Source organism: Oncorhynchus kisutch, unplaced genomic scaffold (assembly GCF_002021735.2).
Source record: "Oncorhynchus kisutch isolate 150728-3 unplaced genomic scaffold, Okis_V2 Okis05a-Okis16b_hom, whole genome shotgun sequence".
Classification (NCBI taxonomy): domain Eukaryota; kingdom Metazoa; phylum Chordata; class Actinopteri; order Salmoniformes; family Salmonidae; genus Oncorhynchus; species Oncorhynchus kisutch.
In genome coordinates this window covers 5,227,157-5,248,193 of record NW_022261982.1, presented here as the reverse complement: position 1 = coordinate 5,248,193, position 21,037 = coordinate 5,227,157, and the positions used below count along the sequence as shown (strand labels likewise).

At 41.5% G+C, this 21,037-nt stretch overlaps 1 protein-coding gene across 2 annotated transcripts in view; it reads left to right on the top strand.

Annotated features, from left to right (window-relative positions):
* Positions 1 to 21,037, top strand: part of LOC109878220 (sex comb on midleg-like protein 2) — a 64,511-nt gene that overhangs the window by 9,277 nt on the left and 34,197 nt on the right. For both annotated transcript variants that reach the window (XM_031813382.1, XM_031813381.1), the window contains exons 2-8: positions 1,950 to 2,052; positions 2,150 to 2,233; positions 2,330 to 2,400; positions 3,819 to 4,053; positions 8,630 to 8,718; positions 10,509 to 10,617; positions 10,801 to 10,935. In XM_031813382.1, coding sequence (XP_031669242.1) covers positions 2,031 to 2,052; positions 2,150 to 2,233; positions 2,330 to 2,400; positions 3,819 to 4,053; positions 8,630 to 8,718; positions 10,509 to 10,617; positions 10,801 to 10,935 — 745 coding nt within the window. In that variant the 5' untranslated portion in view covers positions 1,950 to 2,030. The remainder of the gene's footprint in view (positions 1 to 1,949; positions 2,053 to 2,149; positions 2,234 to 2,329; positions 2,401 to 3,818; positions 4,054 to 8,629; positions 8,719 to 10,508; positions 10,618 to 10,800; positions 10,936 to 21,037) is intronic.

Sequence of the window (21,037 nt, the reverse complement as noted above, 5' to 3'; positions counted from 1 at the left end):
AGAGAGAGAGAGAGGGGCTGGAAAGAGAGGGGCTGGGGAGAGGGACAGAGAGCTGTTACACTGCAAAACCTAAACCTGACATTTTTGTTGACTCAGGAGAGATGTTGATAGAGAGAGAATTTCTTCATCTTTTTCCATCACATGGATTTCATTGGGACTTCACTGGTTAGATGGATGTTTTCTCACCTTGAGCGTCCTCTTTGGTGATTGGTTTCATCTTGACAATGTAAGATATCCGTAGAACCAGAGTGGTCTAGGCTCCATTGCTCATTGTTACCTACCTAAAAACAGTCTTATCCAGTTGGCTCTGTGGGCACATTTCCTTTCCTGCCTATGTGCTATTGTTACCTTGCACTGGGAGAATGATTTGATTGGATGTGCATGTGCACTACATTTGAACAGGTTCTTATTTTTAGACAACATCAGTTATTATTCTGTCTGTCTGTGTCTGTCTGTCCCTGTCCCTGTCCTGTCTGGAGGCTTCAGTCTTCAGCCTGGGTCATGTTGTTATTCTGTCTGTCTGTCTGGGTCATGTTATTATTCTGTCTGTCTGGAGGCTTCAGTCTTTAGCCTGGGTCATGTTGTTATTCTGTCTGTCTGGGTCATGTTATTATTCTGTCTGTCTGGAGGCTTCAGTCTTCAGCCTGGGTCATGTTGTTATTCTGTCTGTCTGTCTGGGTCATGTTGTTATTCTGTCTGTCTGGAGGCTTCAGTCTTCAGCCTGGGTCATGTTATTATTCTGTCTGGAGGCTTCAGTCTTCAGCCTGGGTCATGTTGTTATTCTGTCTGTCTGTCTGGGTCATGTTATTATTCTGTCTGTCTGGAGGCTTCAGTATTCAGCCTGGGTCATGTTATTATTCTGTCTGTCTGGGGGCTTCAGTCTTCAGCCTGGGTCATGTTATTATTCTGTCTGGAGGCTTCAGTCTTCAGCCTGGGTCATGTTATTATTCTGTCTGTCTGGGGGCTTCAGTCTTCAGCCTGGGTCATGTTATTATTCTGTCTGGGGGCTTCAGTCTTCAGCCTGGGTCATGTTATTATTCTGTCTGGAGGCTTCAGTCTTCAGCCTGGGTCATGTTATTATTCTGTCTGGAGGCTTCAGTCTTCAGCCTGGGTCATGTTATTATTCTGTCTGGAGGCTTCAGTCTTCAGCCTGAGTCATGTTATTTGTAGAAAAAAGGTTATGTCTGTTTTTTTTCTGTACATTGACCGGATCTTCCTTTTGTCTGCCTCCTTTTCACTACTTTGGATGTGACTAAAAGCCGCACCTTTCATGTGGGTAGAAGTTGCTCAAGGCGTCCTAACTCATCTGTATGGGCTGGTACAAGAGCGTGGACTCCAGTCTTACTGTACTTTGGATAAAAGTGTCTGCTACACGGCATGTATTACTGTACCGTCTACAGCCATGACAGCTGTGACCTCATCACTTCTCCAAATACTCTTTGATCTTCAGAAGCCTGCGTGTTCCAGAGGCCCAGTCAATTATTACACTGTCTGTCAGTGATGAAATCCACTTATGGTTTTCATTCCCTCAGAATGTGTTCGTGGTGATTAATGCTGATCCATTTCCTTCCGTGTCCTGTTCCCAGCTTCTGCTGCTTTAGTTGCTGTGACAATGAAGATGATCAAAAATTCCCCTCCATTTCAGTCATTCCTGTTAGATATTTCTCCAATAGATGTTTCTTTGTGTGGACTCTTGCTGAAACAAGCTGTGGATATATATTTTTTGCCTGCTGTACCAACCTAGAATGAGGGGCCCCGCCTAACTCTACTTGTCTTCTTTGTTTAAAAAGTTATCTTGACCACAATGGATCTTCCTGGTTAAATAAAGGTTAAGAAAAACATGCATTGGGATTTCCTGGTTAAATAAAGGTTAAGAAAAACATGCATTGGGATTTCCTGGTTAAAAACAGGTTAACAAATAAATGTCTCTCTCTGTGTATCTGCTCTAGGAGCTCAGCACCGCGTCGGTAGTGGCACATTGACCAGTCTGTGGTCTCCTCACCTGGCACCTGGTGGTACCATCGGTCAAAATGGGCCGAACACCTCAGAAAGGTCAGCACTTTTTTTATGCTTTGTGTTGGATTGGTTCTATTATTTTCTATTCTACTCTAAAGTGTATTCATAAGAGTTTGAATGGTCTCCTTTTCAGAGCCAAAAGAAGAGAGGAGGGAGAAACCTGAGAGAAGTAACCCCTCTCCGGGAACCGGCCCCCCCTCTCTGGATAAATCTAATGGTATTAAACACGTTTCCTGCAATGTTCCTCTCTGTCACAATGTAGCGTAACCTACGACTGTCAGATAGTATGAACTATGCCCTTTTGTTTCGCCAGAACCCTTCAGTTGGGAGGAGTACCTTAAGGAAACGTCATCCACAGCCGCTTCTCCCAGCTGTTTCAGACAGGTAGATATGACCTAGTAACTACAACACTAATGGCTGCTTTAGGAAGTGCTTTTTGACTTGTGTCCAGTCCCAGATCAACCCCCCCCCCCCCCCCATGCATTCCTAGATCAGAGAGGATTAGAAAAGGTGTCAACAATTTGGATAACATTAGCATAACATTAGGTTTAGATAAAACTCTGCCTAACATAACATCAGGTTTAGATAAAACTCTGCCTAACATAACATCAGGTTTAGATAAAACTCTGCCTAACATAACATTAGGTTTAGATAAAACTCTGCCTAACATAACATCAGGTTTAGATAAAACTCTGCCTAACATAACATCAGGTTTAGATAAAACTCTGCCTAACATAACATCAGGTTTAGATAAAACTCTGCCTAACATAACATTAGGTTTAGATAAAACTCTGCCTAACATAACATCAGGTTTAGATAAAACTCTGCCTAACATAACATCAGGTTTAGATAAAACTCTGCCTAACATAACATCAGGTTTAGATAGGGAAAGGGAAAGGGGGATACCTAGTCAGTTGTACAACTGAATGCATTCAACTGAAACGTGTCTTCCACATTTAACCCCCCCAACCCCTCTGAATCAGAGAGGAGCGGAGGGCCGACCTTAATCCACATCCACATCTTTGGCGGCCGGGGAACAGTGGGTTAACTTCCTTGTTCAGGGGCAGAATGACAGCTCTTAACCACTCTTAACCACTAGGCTACCTACCGCCCCTACACTCTTAACCACTAGGCTACCTACCGCCCCATATAAGCAGATCATTCCGTTATTGACTGATCCATTGCCCTCCTGTCTCCCCCAGTCCGTTATTGACTGATCCATTGCCCTCCTGTCTCCCCCAGTCCGTTATTGACTGATCCATTGCACTCCTGTCTCCCCCAGTCCGTTATTGACTGATCCATTGCCCTCCTGTCTCCCCCAGTCCGTTATTGACTGATCCATTGCCCTCCTGTCTCCCCCAGTCCGTTATTGACTGATCCATTGCCCTCCTGTCTCCCCCAGTCCGTTATTGACTGATCCATTGCCCTCCTGTCTCCCCCAGTCCGTTATTGACTGATCCATTGCCCTCCTGTCTCCCCCAGTCCGTTATTGACTGATCCATTGCCCTCCTGTCTCCCCCAGTCCGTTATTGACTGATCCATTGCCCTCCTGTCTCCCCCAGTCCGTTATTGACTGATCCATTGCCCTCCTGTCTCCCCCAGTCCGTTATTGACTGATCCATTGCCCTCCTGTCTCCCCCAGTCCGTTATTGACTGATCCATTGCCCTCCTGTCTCCCCCAGTCCGTTATTGACTGATCCATTGCCCTCCTGTCTCCCCCAGTCCGTTATTGACTGATCCATTGCCCTCCTGTCTCCCCCAGTCCGTTATTGACTGATCCATTGCCCTCCTGTCTCCCCCAGTCCCGTTTCCCTCCCAGTAATGACTTCAAGGCTGGTATGAAGCTGGAAGCCCACGACCCTCGGAACAACACGTCCATCTGCATCGCCACGGTGATGGGTATGATGGGTACACGTCTGCGTCTCCGTCTGGACGGGAGTGACAACACCAACGATTTCTGGAGACTGGTGGACTCCTCAGACATCCAGCCTATAGGGACCTGTGAGAGGAGAGGAGACATGCTACAGCCGCCTCTGGGTAAGGCTACATAGAGAGATATGACATGTTACAGCCACCTCTGGGTAAGGCTACATCGAGAGATATGACATGCTACAGCCACCTCTGGGTAAGGCTACATAGAGAGATATGACAGTTTATTATACATCCAGCCTATAGGGACCTGTGAGAGGAGAGGAGACATGTTACAGCCACCTCTGGGTAAGGCTACATAGAGAGATATGACATGTTACAGCCACCTCTGGGTAAGGCTACATAGAGAGATATGACAGTTTATTATACATCCAGCCTGTGAGAGGAGAGGAGACATGCTACAGCCACCTCTGGGTAAGGCTACATAGAGAGATATGACAGTTTATTATACATCCAGCCTATAGGGACCTGCTGGGTAAGGCTACATAGAGAGATATGACCGTTTATTATACATCCAGCCTATAGGGACCTGCTGGGTAAGGCTACATAGAGAGATATGACAGTTTATTATACATCCAGCCTATAGGGACCTGCTGGGTAAGGCTACATAGAGAGATATGACATGTTACAGCCACCTGCTGGGTAAGGCTACATAGAGAGATATGACATGTTACAGCCACCTCTGGGTAAGGCTACATAGAGAGATATGACAGTTTATTATACATCCAGCCAATAGGGTAAAGGCTGCACTATATCCTGAAATGTGCTACATAGAAATAAATAATATAATGTTATAACATATTATCGCATTATAACATAACATATTATAACACATTATAACATAACACATTATAACACATTATAACACATTATAACACATTATAACACATTATAACACATTATAACACATTATAACATAACACATTATAACATATTATAACATATTATAACACATTATAACACATTATAACACAACACATTATAAAACATTATAACATATTATAACACATTATAACATAACACATTATAACATATTATAACACATTATAACACATTATAACATATTATAACACATTATAACACATTATAACGCATTATAACATAACATAACATATTATAACACATTATATCATAACACATTATAACATATTATAACACATTATAACACATAACACATTATAACATATTATAACACATTATAACACATTATAACACATTATAACATAACATAACATATTATAACACATTATAACACATTATAACACATTATAACACATTATAACACACTATAACACATTATAACACATTATAACACATTATAACACATTATAGCATAACACATTATAGCATATTATAACACATTATAACACATGATAACACATGATAACATAACACATTATAACACATTATAACATAACACATTATAACACATTATAACACAACACATTATAACACAACACATTATAACACATTATAACACATTATAACACATTATAACACATTATAACATAACACATTATAACACATTATAACATAACACATTATAACACATTATAACATATTATAACACATTATAACACATTATAACATAACACATTATAACACATTAACATAACACATTATAACACATTATAACATATAACACATTATAACACATTATAACATATTATAACACATTATAACACATTATAACATAACACATTATAACACATTATAACATAACACATTATAACACATTATAACATAACACATTATAACACATTATAACATATTATAACACATTATAACACATTATAACATAACACATTATAACACATTATAACATAACACATTATAACACATTATAACATATAACACATTATAACACATTATAACATATTATAACACATTATAACACATTATAACATAACATAACATATTATAACACATTATATCATAACACATTATAACACATTATAACACATTATAACATATTATAACACATTATAACACATTATAACACATTATAACACATTATAACATATTATAACACATTATAACACATTATAACATAACATAACATATTATAACACATTATATCATAACACATTATAACATATTATAACACATTATAACACATTATAACACATTATAACACATTATAACACATTATAACATATTATAACACATTATATCATAACACATTATAACATATTATAACACATTATAACACATTATAACACATTATAACACATTATAACACATTATAACACATTATAACATAACATAACATATTATAACATAACACATTATAACATAACACATTATAACATATTATAACACATTATAACACATTATAACACATTATAACACATTATAACACATTATAACATATTATAACACATTATAGCATAACACATTATAGCATATTATAACACATTATAACACATGATAACACATGATAACATAACACATTATAACACATTATAACATAACACATTATAACACATTATAACACAACACATTATAACACATTATAACATAACACATTATAACACATTATAACACATTATAACACATTATAACATAACACATTATAACACATTATAACATAACACATTATAACACATTATAACACATGATAACATAACACATTATAACACATTATAACACATTATAACATAACACATTATAACACATTATAACACATTATAACACATTATAACATAACACATTATAACACATTATAATATAACACATTATAAAACATTATAACATATTATAGCATAACACATTATAACACATTATAACACATAACACACTATAACATAACACATAACACATCATAACACATTATAACATAGAAATAAATAATATAATGTTATAACATATTATCGCATTATAACACATTATAACATATTATATTATAACATAACATATTATAACACATTATAACACATTATAACATAACACATTATAACATAACACATCATAACACATTATAACACATTATAACACATTATAACACATTATAACATAACACATTATAACATAACACATTATAACACACTATAACATAACACATTATAACACACTATAACACAACACATAACACATTATAACATATTATAGCATAACACATTATAACACATAACACATTATAACATATTATAGCATAACACATTATAACACATAACACATTATAACATATTATAGCATAACACATTATAACATAACACATAACACATTATAACACATAGCATAATACATTATAGCACATTATAGCGTAACATATTATAACACATTATAGTGTAACACATTATAGCACATTATAGCATAACATATACGTCCACTCACTGTCAACTGCATTTATTTTCAGCAAATGTAAATATTTGTATGAACATAACAAGATTCAACAACTGAGACATAAACTGAACAAGTTCCACAGACATGTGACTAACAGAATTGGAATAATGTGTCCCTGAGCAAAGGGGAGGTCAAAATCAAAAGTAACAGTCGGTATCTGGTGTGGCCACCAGCTGCATTAAGTACTGCAGTGCATCTCCTCCTCATGGACTGCACCAGATTTGCCCATTCTTGCTGTGAGATGTTACCCCACTCTTCCACCAAGACACCTGCAAGTTCCAGGACATTTCTGGGGGGAATGGCCCTAGCCCTCACCCTCCGATCCAACAGGTCCCAGACGTGCTCAATGGGATTAAGATCCAGGCTCTTCGCTGACCATGGCAGAACACTGACATTCTTGTCTTGCAGGAAATCACGCACAGAACGAGCAGAGTACGGGCCTCAGTGTAACGCTCATTCCTTCGACGATAAACGTGAATCCGACCGTCACCCCTGGTGATACAAAACCGCGACTCATCAGTGAAGAGCACTTTTTGCCAGTCCTGTCTGGTTCAGCGACAGTGGGTTTGTGCCCATAGGCGACTTTGTTGCCGTTGATGTCTGGTGAGGACCTGCCTTACAACAGGCCTCAGTCCAGCCTCTCTCAGCCTATTGCGGACAGTCCGAGCACTGATGGAGGGATTGTGCGTTCCTGGTGTAACTTGGGCAGTTGTTGTTGCCATCCTGTACCTGTCCTGCAGGTGTGATGTTCGGATGTACCGATCCTGTGCAGGTGTTGTTATACATGGTCTGCCACTGGACAATCAGCTGTCCGTCCTGTCTCCCTGTAGCGCTGTCTTAGGTGTCTCACAGTACAGACATTGCAATTCATTGCCCTGGCCACATCTGCAGTCCTCATGCCTCTTTGCAGCATGTCTAAGACACGTTCACGCAGATGAGCAGAGACCCTGGGCAGCTTTCTTTTGGTGTTTTTCAGAGTCAGTAGAAAGGCCTCTTTAGTGTCCTAAGTTTTCATAACTGTGACCTTAATTGTCTACCGTCTGTAAGCTGTTAGTGTCTTAACGACCGTTCCACAGGTGCATGTTCATTAATTGTTTATGGTTCATTGAACAAGCATGGGAAACAGTGTTTAAACCCTTTACAATGAAGATCTGTGAAGTTATTTGTATTTTTACAAATGATCTTTATTTATTGTAACGTAACATTATAGCGTAACATATTATAACACATTATAACATATCATATGTTAATAAGACATTATAAAGTGTTGCACTTGCTTATATCAGCAATAAAGCAGCAATAATACCCTAAATCTTGAACTTTTTCTTTGAGTCTTTAGGCTTCAGAATGAATGCCTCCTCGTGGCCTATGTTCCTCCTGAGAACCCTGACTGGAGCAGAGATGGCACCAGCCACAGCTTTTAAAAAGGTCAAGGAAGAAAAATGGAACATTTCACATTGGACCTTAAAGCTGTACTGTATTGATTTACTGATCAATGATTTACGTGTGTGTATATAAACACATCTGTCTGGTCTGGACTAACAGATCTGTCTGGTCTGGACTAACAGAGAGTTCTCTGTGTGTGTGTGTATATATAAACAGATCTGTCTGGACTAACAGAGAGTTCTCTGTGTGTGTGTATATATAAACAGATCTGTCTGGACTAACAGAGAGTTCTCTGTGTGTGTGTATATATAAACAGATCTGTCTGGACTAACAGAGAGTTCTCTGTCTGTATATATAAACAGATCTGTCTGGACTAACAGAGTTCTCTGTGTGTGTATATAAACAGATCTGTCTGGTCTGGACTAACAGATCTGTCTGGTCTGGACTAACAGAGAGTTCTCTGTGTGTGTGTATATATAAACAGATCTGTCTGGACTAACAGAGAGTTCTCTGTCTGTATATATAAACAGATCTGTCTGGACTAACAGAGTTCTCTGTGTGTGTATATAAACAGATCTGTCTGGTCTGGACTAACAGATCTGTCTGGTCTGGACTAACAGAGAGTTCTCTGTGTGTATATAAATAGATCTGTCTGGTCTGGACTAACAGATCTGTCTGGTCTGGACTAACAGAGAGTTCTCTGTGTGTGTGTATATATAAACAGATCTGTCTGGACTAACAGAGAGTTCTCTGTCTGTATATATAAACAGATCTGTCTGGACTAACAGAGAGTTGTCTGTGTGTGTATATAAACAGATCTGTCTGGTCTGGACTAACAGAGAGTTCTCTGTGATTGTGTATATATAAACAGATCTGTCTGGACTAACAGAGAGTTCTCTGTCTGTATATATAAACAGATCTGTCTGGACTAACAGAGAGTTCTCTGTGTGTGTATATAAACAGATCTGTCTGGACTAACAGAGAGTTCTCTGTCTGTGTATATAAACAGATCTGTCTGGACTAACAGAGAGTCCTCTGTCTGTATATATAAACAGATCTGTCTGGACTAACAGAGAGTTCTCTGTGTGTGTATATAAACAGATCTGTCTGGACTAACAGAGAGTTCTCTGTCTGTGTATATAAACAGATCTGTCTGGACTAACAGAGTTCTCTGTGTGTGTTTATAAACAGACCTGTCTGGTCTGGACTAACAGAGAGTTCTCTGTGTGTGTTTATAAACAGACCTGTCTGGTCTGGACTAACAGAGAGTTCTCTGTGTGTGTGTGTATATAAACAGATCTGTCTGGTCTGGACTAACAGAGAGTTCTCTCTGTGTGTATATAGACAGATCTGTCTGGTCTGGACTAACAGAGTTCTCTGTGTATGTATATAAACAGATCTGGACTAACAGAGACTTCTCTGTGTGTATATATAAACAGATCTGTCTGGACCAACAGAGACTTCTCTGTGTGTATATATAAACAGATCTGTCTGGTCTGGACTAACAGAGAGTTCTCTGTGTGTGTATATAAACAGATCTGTCTGGTCTGGACTAACAGAGTTCTCTGTGTGTGTGTATATATATACAGATCTGTCTGGACTAACAGAGAGTTCTCTGTGTGTGTTTGTATATAAACAGATCTGTCTGGACTAACAGAGAGTTCTCTGTGTGTTTATAAACAGATCTGTCTGGTCTGGACTAACAGAGAGTTCTCTGTGTGTGTTTGTATATAAACAGATCTGTCTGGTCTGGACTAACAGAGAGTTCTCTGTGTGTGTTTGTATATAAACAGATCTGTCTGGTCTGGACTAACAGAGTTCTCTGTGTGTAGGAACCCTCCAAACCCTCCCAGAACCTCTTTAAACCTGGGATGAAGCTAGAAGCAGTTGACAAGAAGAACCCCTACCTGATCTGCCCGGCAACCATCGGAGAGGTCAAAGGTAACAATATATTTTTTAATTTAACCCACCTTTACCCCATCTCTTTGGAGGACAACTTCATAACTGTAACGCTATAATGTGTTTTATTTACTGTAACAATTGTTCCTTTGTTCCCTATTTGTCGTGTGGTTGATGTATCTCCTGCTACGTCTTACTGTTTGTTATTGTAATCTTTATTTTTAGGTGATGAGATCTTTGTGATGTTTGACGGCTGGAGAGGGGCCTTCGACTACTGGTGCCAGTTTGACTCCAGAGACATATTCCCTGTAGGATGGTGTTCTCTGACCAGGCATAGCATCCAGCCTCCTGGCAACTTCTGTAAGTACCTCAACCTCACCACTAGAGGACAGCAGAGCCCTGCTTTCTGATGCTTTTGGCCTGTTCGTCTGTCACCACTGGGTGCTGCTGGCCCATGGTTTCTTTCTGAAGCTGCCTGAATGAGCAGAGCTGGATGAGAAAAACAAACTGTTTCTTTCTGTGAGAATTTCACTGGCTGTTTTCCCTTATTTCCTGTGTTATTTCATGTATATTTGACTAAAATACAACCTGTGTGTTTACTACAATTAGTACCTTTCCACTGGTAATAATATTCCTCAATGTGTTCTGGTGTGTACAGTTCAAGCAGGATTGTCCTTCCACACATTGCATTTGGGTCTAGTTTGCTTGTAAAAAGCCAAGATATATATATATATATATATCATTATTTTGTATTACATTTTTTTAAATTATTATTATTTTTTGACAGGTTAAGATCATTTTCTGATTCAAGTTAATCATTGAAAATATGTGATTCATAACATCTTCCTTAATGTGTTTTCTGTTTAACACTCTACTGCACACAACCTTTTTACCCCCATACACATGACAATATGAGATGACATGTGTGTAAACAAGCCAATGAGGTGCAGAAGTTGGTATGACATCAATTGGGGGCGGGACCTTCTTTCAGGAAGCAGAGCGAGCTGAGGGCATGGTGTGAGTGAAGGGGACAATGCATTTAATTATTTTACATGTTTATATAGAGACAATAAAAACATGTACTTGTGTAGGAACCTCTAAAGGAGAATATTTGACAGGTTTCAAACACTTTAGTTTTTATATTTATTTAAAAAATGAAATGTTCTTTTTTTAGCCTCAGGGCAACATTGTGCAGTCGGGCTACTTTTCTTTTTGCCTCAGGGCAACATTGTGCAATCGGGCTACTTTTCTTTTTGCCTCAGGGCAACATTGTGCAATCGGGCTACTTTTCTTTTTAGCCTCAGGGCAACATTGTGCAATCGGGCTACTTTTCTTTTGCCTCAGGGCAACATTGTGCAATCGGGCTACTTTTCTTTTTGCCTCAGGGCAACATTGTGCAATCGGGCTACTTTTCCTTTTGCCTCAGGGCAACATTGTGCAATCGGGCTACTTTTCTTTTTGCCTCAGGGCAACATTGTGCAATCGGGCTACTTTTCTTTTTGCCTCAGGGCAACATTGTGCAATCGGGCTACTTTTCTTTTAGCCTCAGGGCAACATTGTGCAATCGGGCTACTTTTCTTTTTGCCTCAGGGCAACATTGTGCAATCGGGCTACTTTTCTTTTTGCCTCAGGGCAACATTGTGCAATCGGGCTACTTTTCCTTTTGCCTCAGGGCAACATTGTGCAATCGGGCTACTTTTCTTTTTGCCTCAGGGCAACATTGTGCAATCGGGCTACTTTTCTTTTTGCCTCAGGGCAACATTGTGCAGTCGGGCTACTTTTCTTTTAGCCTCAGGGCAACATTGTGCACTCGGGCTACTTTTCTTTTTGCCTCAGGGCAACATTGTGCACTCGGGCTACTTTTCTTTTAGCCTCAGGGCAACATTGTGCAGTCGGGCTACTTTTCTTTTAGCCTCAGGGCAACATTGTGCAGTCGGGCTACTTTTCTTTTAGCCTCAGGGCAACATTGTGCAGTCGGGCTACTTTTCTTTTAGCCTCAGGGCAACATTGTGCAGTCGGGCTACTTTTCTTTTGGCCTCAGGGCAACATTGTGCAGTCGGTCTACTTTTCTTTTTGCCTCAGGGCAACAACATTCCCAATGAAAGACATGTAAAATGGCCTTGGACAATGTTTTGGCCAACAGATCCACTGACATTCACCGGCAGTGGACACAGAGACGCTCCATTCTAGCCTAATCTGATAGAGAGGGCCGTGAACTTTAGGACAATGACAGTTAGCTTTTCATTTTTCGAATGAAAAGAGTCCTTTGTACTACGTTCCCCTTAATCTGTTGTTGGTCTTAAACATTAGTTTCAAGTTCTATTCTGTCTTTTAAAAATTTAAAAAATTTAATACATTATCAATACAATTATAAATACATTATCAAAAAGCATAAAACTTCCCCCAAAAATAGTCTGAAATATTTGTAGTAATGAACAACCAGATGGTGTGACGTACAGGGTTAATCCTTCATCAAGTCTTACAGTAGCAGCTGGCAGTACAGGGTTAATCCTTCATCAAGTCTTACAGTAGCAGCTGGCAGTACAGGGTTAATCCTTCATCAAGTCTTACAGTAGCAGCTGGCAGTACAGGGTTAATCCTTCATCAAGTCTTACAGTAGCAGCTGGCAGTACAGGGTTAATCCTTCATCAAGTCTTACAGTAGCAGCTGGCAGTACAGGGTTAATCCTTCATCAAGTCTTACAGTAGCAGCTGGCAGTACAGGGTTAATCCTTCATCAAGTCTTACAGTAGCAACTGGCAGTACAGGGTTAATCCTTCATCAAGTCTTACAGTAGCAGCTGGCAGTACAGGGTTAATCCTTCATCAAGTCTTACAGTAGCAGCTGGCAGTACAGGGTTAATCCTTCATCAAGTCTTACAGTAGCAGCTGGCAGTACAGGGTTAATCCTTCATCTGGTCTTACAGTAGCAGCTGGCAGTACAGGGTTAAACCTTCATCAAGTTTTACAGTAGCAGCTGGCAGTACAGGGTTAATCCTTCATCAAGTCTTACAGTAGCAGCTGGCAGTACAGGGTTAATCCTTCATCAAGTCTTACAGTAGCAGCTGGCAGTACAGGGTTAATCCTTCATCAAGTCTTACAGTAGCAGCTGGCAGTACAGGGTTAATCCTTCATCAAGTCTTACAGTAGCAGCTGGCAGTACAGGGTTAATCCTTCATCAAGTCTTACAGTAGCAGCTGGCAGTACAGGGTTAATCCTTCATCAAGTCTTACAGTAGCAGCTGGCAGTACAGGGTTAATCCTTCATCAAGTCTTACAGTAGCAGCTGGCAGTACAGGGTTAATCCTTCATCAAGTCTTACAGTAGCAGCTGGCAGTACAGGGTTAATCCTTCATCAAGTCTTACAGTAGCAGCTGGCAGTACAGGGTTAATCCTTCATCAAGTCTTACAGTAGCAGCTGGCAGTACAGGGTTAATCCTTCATCAAGTCTTACAGTAGCAGCTGGCAGTACAGGGTTAATCCTTCATCAAGTCTTACAGTAGCAGCTGGCAGTACAGGGTTAATCCTTCATCAAGTCTTACAGTAGCAGCTGGCAGTACGGGGTTAATCCTTCATCAAGTCTTACAGTAGCAGCTGGCAGTACGGGGTTAATCCTTCATCAAGTCTTACAGTAGCAGCTGGCAGTACGGGGTTAATCCTTCATCAAGTTTTACAGTACCAGCTGGCAGTACGGGGTTAATCCTTCATCAAGTCTTACAGTAGCAGCTGGCAGTACGGGGTTAATCCTTCATCAAGTTTTACAGTAGCAGCTGGCAGTACGGGGTTAATCCTTCATCAAGTCTTACAGTAGCAGCTGGCAGTACGGGGTTAATCCTTCATCAAGTTTTACAGTAGCAGCTGGCAGTACGGGGTTAATCCTTCATCAAGTCTTACAGTAGCAGCTGGCAGTACAGGGTTAATCCTTCATCAAGTCTTACAGTAGCAGCTGGCAGTACAGGGTTAATCCTTCATCAAGTCTTACAGTAGCAGCTGGCAGTACAGGGTTAATCCTTCATCAAGTCTTACAGTAGCAGCTGGCAGTACAGGGTTAATCCTTCATCAAGTTTTACAGTAGCAGCTGGCAGTACAGGGTTAATCCTTCATCAAGTCTTACAGTAGCAGCTGGCAGTACAGGGTTAATCCTTCATCAAGTCCTACAGTAGCAGCTGGCAGTACAGGGTTAATCCTTCATCAAGTCTTACAGTAGCAGCTGGCAGTACAGGGTTAATCCTTCATCAAGTCTTACAGTAGCAGCTGGCAGTACGGGGTTAATCCTTCATCAAGTCTTACAGTAGCAGCTGGCAGTACGGGGTTAATCCTTCATCTGGTTTTACAGTAGCAGCTGGCAGTACAGGGTTAAACCTTCATCTGGTTTTACAGTAGCAGCTGGCAGTACAGGGTTAATCCTTCATCAAGTCTTACAGTAGCAGCTGGCAGTACAGGGTTAATCCTTCATCAAGTCTTACAGTAGCAACTGGCAGTACAGGGTTAATCCTTCATCAAGTCTTACAGTAGCAGCTGGCAGTACAGGGTTAATCCTTCATCAAGTCTTACAGTAGCAGCTGGCAGTACAGGGTTAATCCTTCATCAAGTCTTACAGTAGCAGCTGGCAGTACAGGGTTAATCCTTCATCTGGTCTTACAGTAGCAGCTGGCAGTACAGGGTTAAACCTTCATCAAGTTTTACAGTAGCAGCTGGCAGTACAGGGTTAATCCTTCATCAAGTCTTACAGTAGCAGCTGGCAGTACAGGGTTAATCCTTCATCAAGTCTTACAGTAGCAGCTGGCAGTACAGGGTTAATCCTTCATCAAGTCTTACAGTAGCAGCTGGCAGTACAGGGTTAATCCTTCATCAAGTCTTACAGTAGCAGCTGGCAGTACAGGGTTAATCCTTCATCAAGTCTTACAGTAGCAGCTGGCAGTACAGGGTTAATCCTTCATCAAGTCTTACAGTAGCAGCTGGCAGTACAGGGTTAATCCTTCATCAAGTCTTACAGTAGCAGCTGGCAGTACAGGGTTAATCCTTCATCAAGTCTTACAGTAGCAGCTGGCAGTACAGGGTTAATCCTTCATCAAGTCTTACAGTAGCAGCTGGCAGTACAGGGTTAATCCTTCATCAAGTCTTACAGTAGCAGCTGGCAGTACAGGGTTAATCCTTCATCAAGTCTTACAGTAGCAGCTGGCAGTACAGGGTTAATCCTTCATCAAGTCTTACAGTAGCAGCTGGCAGTACAGGGTTAATCCTTCATCAAGTCTTACAGTAGCAGCTGGCAGTACAGGGTTAATCCTTCATCAAGTCTTACAGTAGCAGCTGGCAGTACGGGGTTAATCCTTCATCAAGTCTTACAGTAGCAGCTGGCAGTACGGGGTTAATCCTTCATCAAGTCTTACAGTAGCAGCTGGCAGTACGGGGTTAATCCTTCATCAAGTTTTACAGTACCAGCTGGCAGTACGGGGTTAATCCTTCATCAAGTCTTACAGTAGCAGCTGGCAGTACGGGGTTAATCCTTCATCAAGTTTTACAGTAGCAGCTGGCAGTACGGGGTTAATCCTTCATCAAGTCTTACAGTAGCAGCTGGCAGTACAGGGTTAATCCTTCATCAAGTCTTACAGTAGCAGCTGGCAGTACAGGGTTAATCCTTCATCAAGTCTTACAGTAGCAGCTGGCAGTACAGGGTTAATCCTTCATCAAGTCTTACAGTAGCAGCTGGCAGTACAGGGTTAATCCTTCATCAAGTCTTACAGTAGCAGCTGGCAGTACAGGGTTAATCCTTCATCAAGTCTTACAGTAGCAGCTGGCAGTACAGGGTTAATCCTTCATCAAGTCTTACAGTAGCAGCTGGCAGTACGGGGTTAATCCTTCATCAAGTCTTACAGTAGCAGCTGGCAGTACGGGGTTAATCCTTCATCAAGTCTTACAGTAGCAGCTGGCAGTACGGGGTTAATCCTTCATCAAGTTTTACAGTACCAGCTGGCAGTACGGGGTTAATCCTTCATCAAGTCTTACAGTAGCAGCTGGCAGTACGGGGTTAATCCTTCATCAAGTTTTACAGTAGCAGCTGGCAGTACGGGGTTAATCCTTCATCAAGTCTTACAGTAGCAGCTGGCAGTACAGGGTTAATCCTTCATCAAGTCTTACAGTAGCAGCTGGCAGTACAGGGTTAATCCTTCATCAAGTCTTACAGTAGCAGCTGGCAGTACAGGGTTAATCCTTCATCAAGTCTTACAGTAGCAGCTGGCAGTACAGGGTTAATCCTTCATCAAGTTTTACAGTAGCAGCTGGCAGTACAGGGTTAATCCTTCATCAAGTCTTACAGTAGCAGCTGGCAGTACAGGGTTAATCCTTCATCAAGTCCTACAGTAGCAGCTGGCAGTACAGGGTTAATCCTTCATCAAGTCTTACAGTAGCAGCTGGCAGTACAGGGTTAATCCTTCATCAAGTCTTACAGTAGCAGCTGGCAGTACGGGGTTAATCCTTCATCAAGTCTTACAGTAGCAGCTGGCAGTACGGGGTTAATCCTTCATCTGGTTTTACAGTAGCAGCTGGCAGTACAGGGTTAAACCTTCATCTGGTTTTACAGTAGCAGCTGGCAGTACAGGGTTAATCCTTCATCAAGTCTTACAGTAGCAGCTGGCAGTACAGGGTTAATCCTTCATCAAGTCTTACAGTAGCAGCTGGCAGTACAGGGTTAATCCTTCATCAAGTCTTACAGTAGCAGCTGGCAGTACAGGGTTAATCCTTCATCAAGTCTTACAGTAGCAGCTGGCAGTACAGGGTTAATCCTTCATCAAGTCTTACAGTAGCAGCTGGCAGTACAGGGTTAATCCTTCATCAAGTCTTACAGTAGCAGCTGGCAGTACAGGGTTAATCCTTCATCAAGTCTTACAGTAGCAGCTGGCAGTACAGGGTTAATCCTTCATCAAGTCTTACAGTAGCAGCTGGCAGTACAGGGTTAATCCTTCATCAAGTCTTACAGTAGCAACTGGCAGTACAGGGTTAATCCTTCATCAAGTCTTACAGTAGCAGCTGGCAGTACAGGGTTAATCCTTCATCAAGTCTTACAGTAGCAGCTGGCAGTACAGGGTTAATCCTTCATCAAGTCTTACAGTAGCAGCTGGCAGTACAGGGTTAATCCTTCATCTGGTCTTACAGTAGCAGCTGGCAGTACAGGGTTAAACCTTCATCAAGTTTTACAGTAGCAGCTGGCAGTACAGGGTTAATCCTTCATCAAGTCTTACAGTAGCAGCTGGCAGTACAGGGTTAATCCTTCATCAAGTCTTACAGTAGCAGCTGACAGTACAGGGTTAATCCTTCATCAAGTCTTACAGTAGCAGCTGGCAGTACAGGGTTAATCCTTCATCAAGTCTTACAGTAGCAGCTGGCAGTACAGGGTTAATCCTTCATCAAGTCTTACAGTAGCAGCTGGCAGTACAGGGTTAATCCTTCATCAAGTCTTACAGTAGCAGCTGGCAGTACAGGGTTAATCCTTCATCAAGTTTTACAGTACCAGCTGGCAGTACGGGGTTAATCCTTCATCAAGTCTTACAGTAGCAGCTGGCAGTACGGGGTTAATCCTTCATCAAGTTTTACAGTAGCAGCTGGCAGTACGGGGTTAATCCTTCATCAAGTCTTACAGTAGCAGCTGGCAGTACAGGGTTAATCCTTCATCAAGTCTTACAGTAGCAGCTGGCAGTACAGGGTTAATCCTTCATCAAGTCTTACAGTAGCAGCTGGCAGTACAGGGTTAATCCTTCATCAAGTCTTACAGTAGCAGCTGGCAGTACAGGGTTAATCCTTCATCAAGTTTTACAGTAGCAGCTGGCAGTACAGGGTTAATCCTTCATCAAGTCTTACAGTAGCAGCTGGCAGTACAGGGTTAATCCTTCATCAAGTCCTACAGTAGCAGCTGGCAGTACAGGGTTAATCCTTCATCAAGTCTTACAGTAGCAGCTGGCAGTACAGGGTTAATCCTTCATCAAGTCTTACAGTAGCAGCTGGCAGTACGGGGTTAATCCTTCATCAAGTCTTACAGTAGCAGCTGGCAGTACGGGGTTAATCCTTCATCTGGTTTTACAGTAGCAGCTGGCAGTACAGGGTTAAACCTTCATCTGGTTTTACAGTAGCAGCTGGCAGTACAGGGTTAATCCTTCATCAAGTCTTACAGTAGCAGCTGGCAGTACAGGGTTAATCCTTCATCAAGTCTTACAGTAGCAGCTGGCAGTACAGGGTTAATCCTTCATCAAGTCTTACAGTAGCAGCTGGCAGTACAGGGTTAATCCTTCATCAAGTCTTACAGTAGCAGCTGGCAGTACAGGGTTAATCCTTCATCAAGTCTTACAGTAGCAGCTGGCAGTACAGGGTTAATCCTTCATCAAGTCTTACAGTAGCAGCTGGCAGTACAGGGTTAATCCTTCATCAAGTCTTACAGTAGCAGCTGGCAGTACAGGGTTAATCCTTCATCAAGTCTTACAGTAGCAACTGGCAGTACAGGGTTAATCCTTCATCAAGTCTTACAGTAGCAGCTGGCAGTACAGGGTTAATCCTTCATCAAGTCTTACAGTAGCAGCTGGCAGTACAGGGTTAATCCTTCATCAAGTCTTACAGTAGCAGCTGGCAGTACAGGGTTAATCCTTCATCTGGTCTTACAGTAGCAGCTGGCAGTACAGGGTTAAACCTTCATCAAGTTTTACAGTAGCAGCTGGCAGTACAGGGTTAATCCTTCATCAAGTCTTACAGTAGCAGCTGGCAGTACAGGGTTAATCCTTCATCAAGTCTTACAGTAGCAGCTGGCAGTACAGGGTTAATCCTTCATCAAGTCTTATAGTAGCAGCTGGCAGTACAGGGTTAATCCTTCATCAAGTCTTACAGTAGCAGCTGGCAGTACAGGGTTAATCCTTCATCAAGTCTTACAGTAGCAGCTGGCAGTACAGGGTTAATCCTTCATCAAGTCTTACAGTAGCAGCTGGCAGTACAGGGTTAATCCTTCATCAAGTCTTACAGTAGCAGCTGGCAGTACGGGGTTAATCCTTCATCAAGTCTTACAGTAGCAGCTGGCAGTACGGGGTTAATCCTTCATCAAGTCTTACAGTAGCAGCTGGCAGTACGGGGTTAATCCTTCATCAAGTTTTACAGTACCAGCTGGCAGTACGGGGTTAATCCTTCATCAAGTCTTACAGTAGCAGCTGGCAGTACGGGGTTAATCCTTAATCAAGTTTTACAGTAGCAGCTGGCAGTACGGGGTTAATCCTTCATCAAGTCTTACAGTAGCAGCTGGCAGTACGGGGTTAATCCTTCATCAAGTCTTACAGTAGCAGCTGGCAGTACAGGGTTAATCCTTCATCAAGTCTTACAGTAGCAGCTGGCAGTACAGGGTTAATCCTTCATCAAGTCTTACAGTAGCAGCTGGCAGTACAGGGTTAATCCTTCATCAAGTTTTACAGTAGCAGCTGGCAGTACAGGGTTAATCCTTCATCAAGTCTTACAGTAGCAGCTGGCAGTACAGGGTTAATCCTTCATCAAGTCTTACAGTAGCAGCTGACAGTACAGGGTTAATCCTTCATCAAGTCTTACAGTAGCAGCTGGCAGTACAGGGTTAATCCTTCATCAAGTCTTACAGTAGCAGCTGGCAGTACAGGGTTAATCCTTCATCAAGTCTTACAGTAGCAGCTGGCAGTACAGGGTTAATCCTTCATCAAGTCTTACAGTAGCAGCTGGCAGTACAGGGTTAATCCTTCATCAAGTCTTACAGTAGCAGCTGGCAGTACAGGGTTAATCCTTCATCAAGTCTTACAGTAGCAGCTGGCAGTACAGGGTTAATCCTTCATCAAGTCTTACAGTAGCAGCTGGCAGTACAGGGTTAATCCTTCATCAAGTCTTACAGTAGCAGCTGGCAGTACAGGGTTAATCCTTCATCAAGTCTTACAGTAGCAGCTGGCAGTACAGGGTTAATCCTTCATCAAGTCTTACAGTAGTAGCTGGCAGTACAGGGTTAATCCTTCATCAAGTCTTACAGTAGCAGCTGGCAGTACAGGGTTAATCCTTCATCAAGTCTTACAGTAGCAGCTGGCAGTACAGGGTTAATCCTTCATCAAGTCTTACAGTAGCAGCTGGCAGTACAGGGTTAATCCTTCATCAAGTCTTACAGTAGCAGCTGGCAGTACGGGGTTAATCCTTCATCAAGTCTTACAGTAGCAGCTGGCAGTACGGGGTTAATCCTTCATCAAGTCTTACAGTAGCAGCTGGCAGTACGGGGTTAATCCTTCATCAAGTTTTACAGTACCAGCTGGCAGTACGGGGTTAATCCTTCATCAAGTCTTACAGTAGCAGCTGGCAGTACGGGGTTAATCCTTCATCAAGTTTTACAGTAGCAGCTGGCAGTACGGGGTTAATCCTTCATCAAGTCTTACAGTAGCAGCTGGCAGTACGGGGTTAATCCTTCATCAAGTCTTACAGTAGCAGCTGGCAG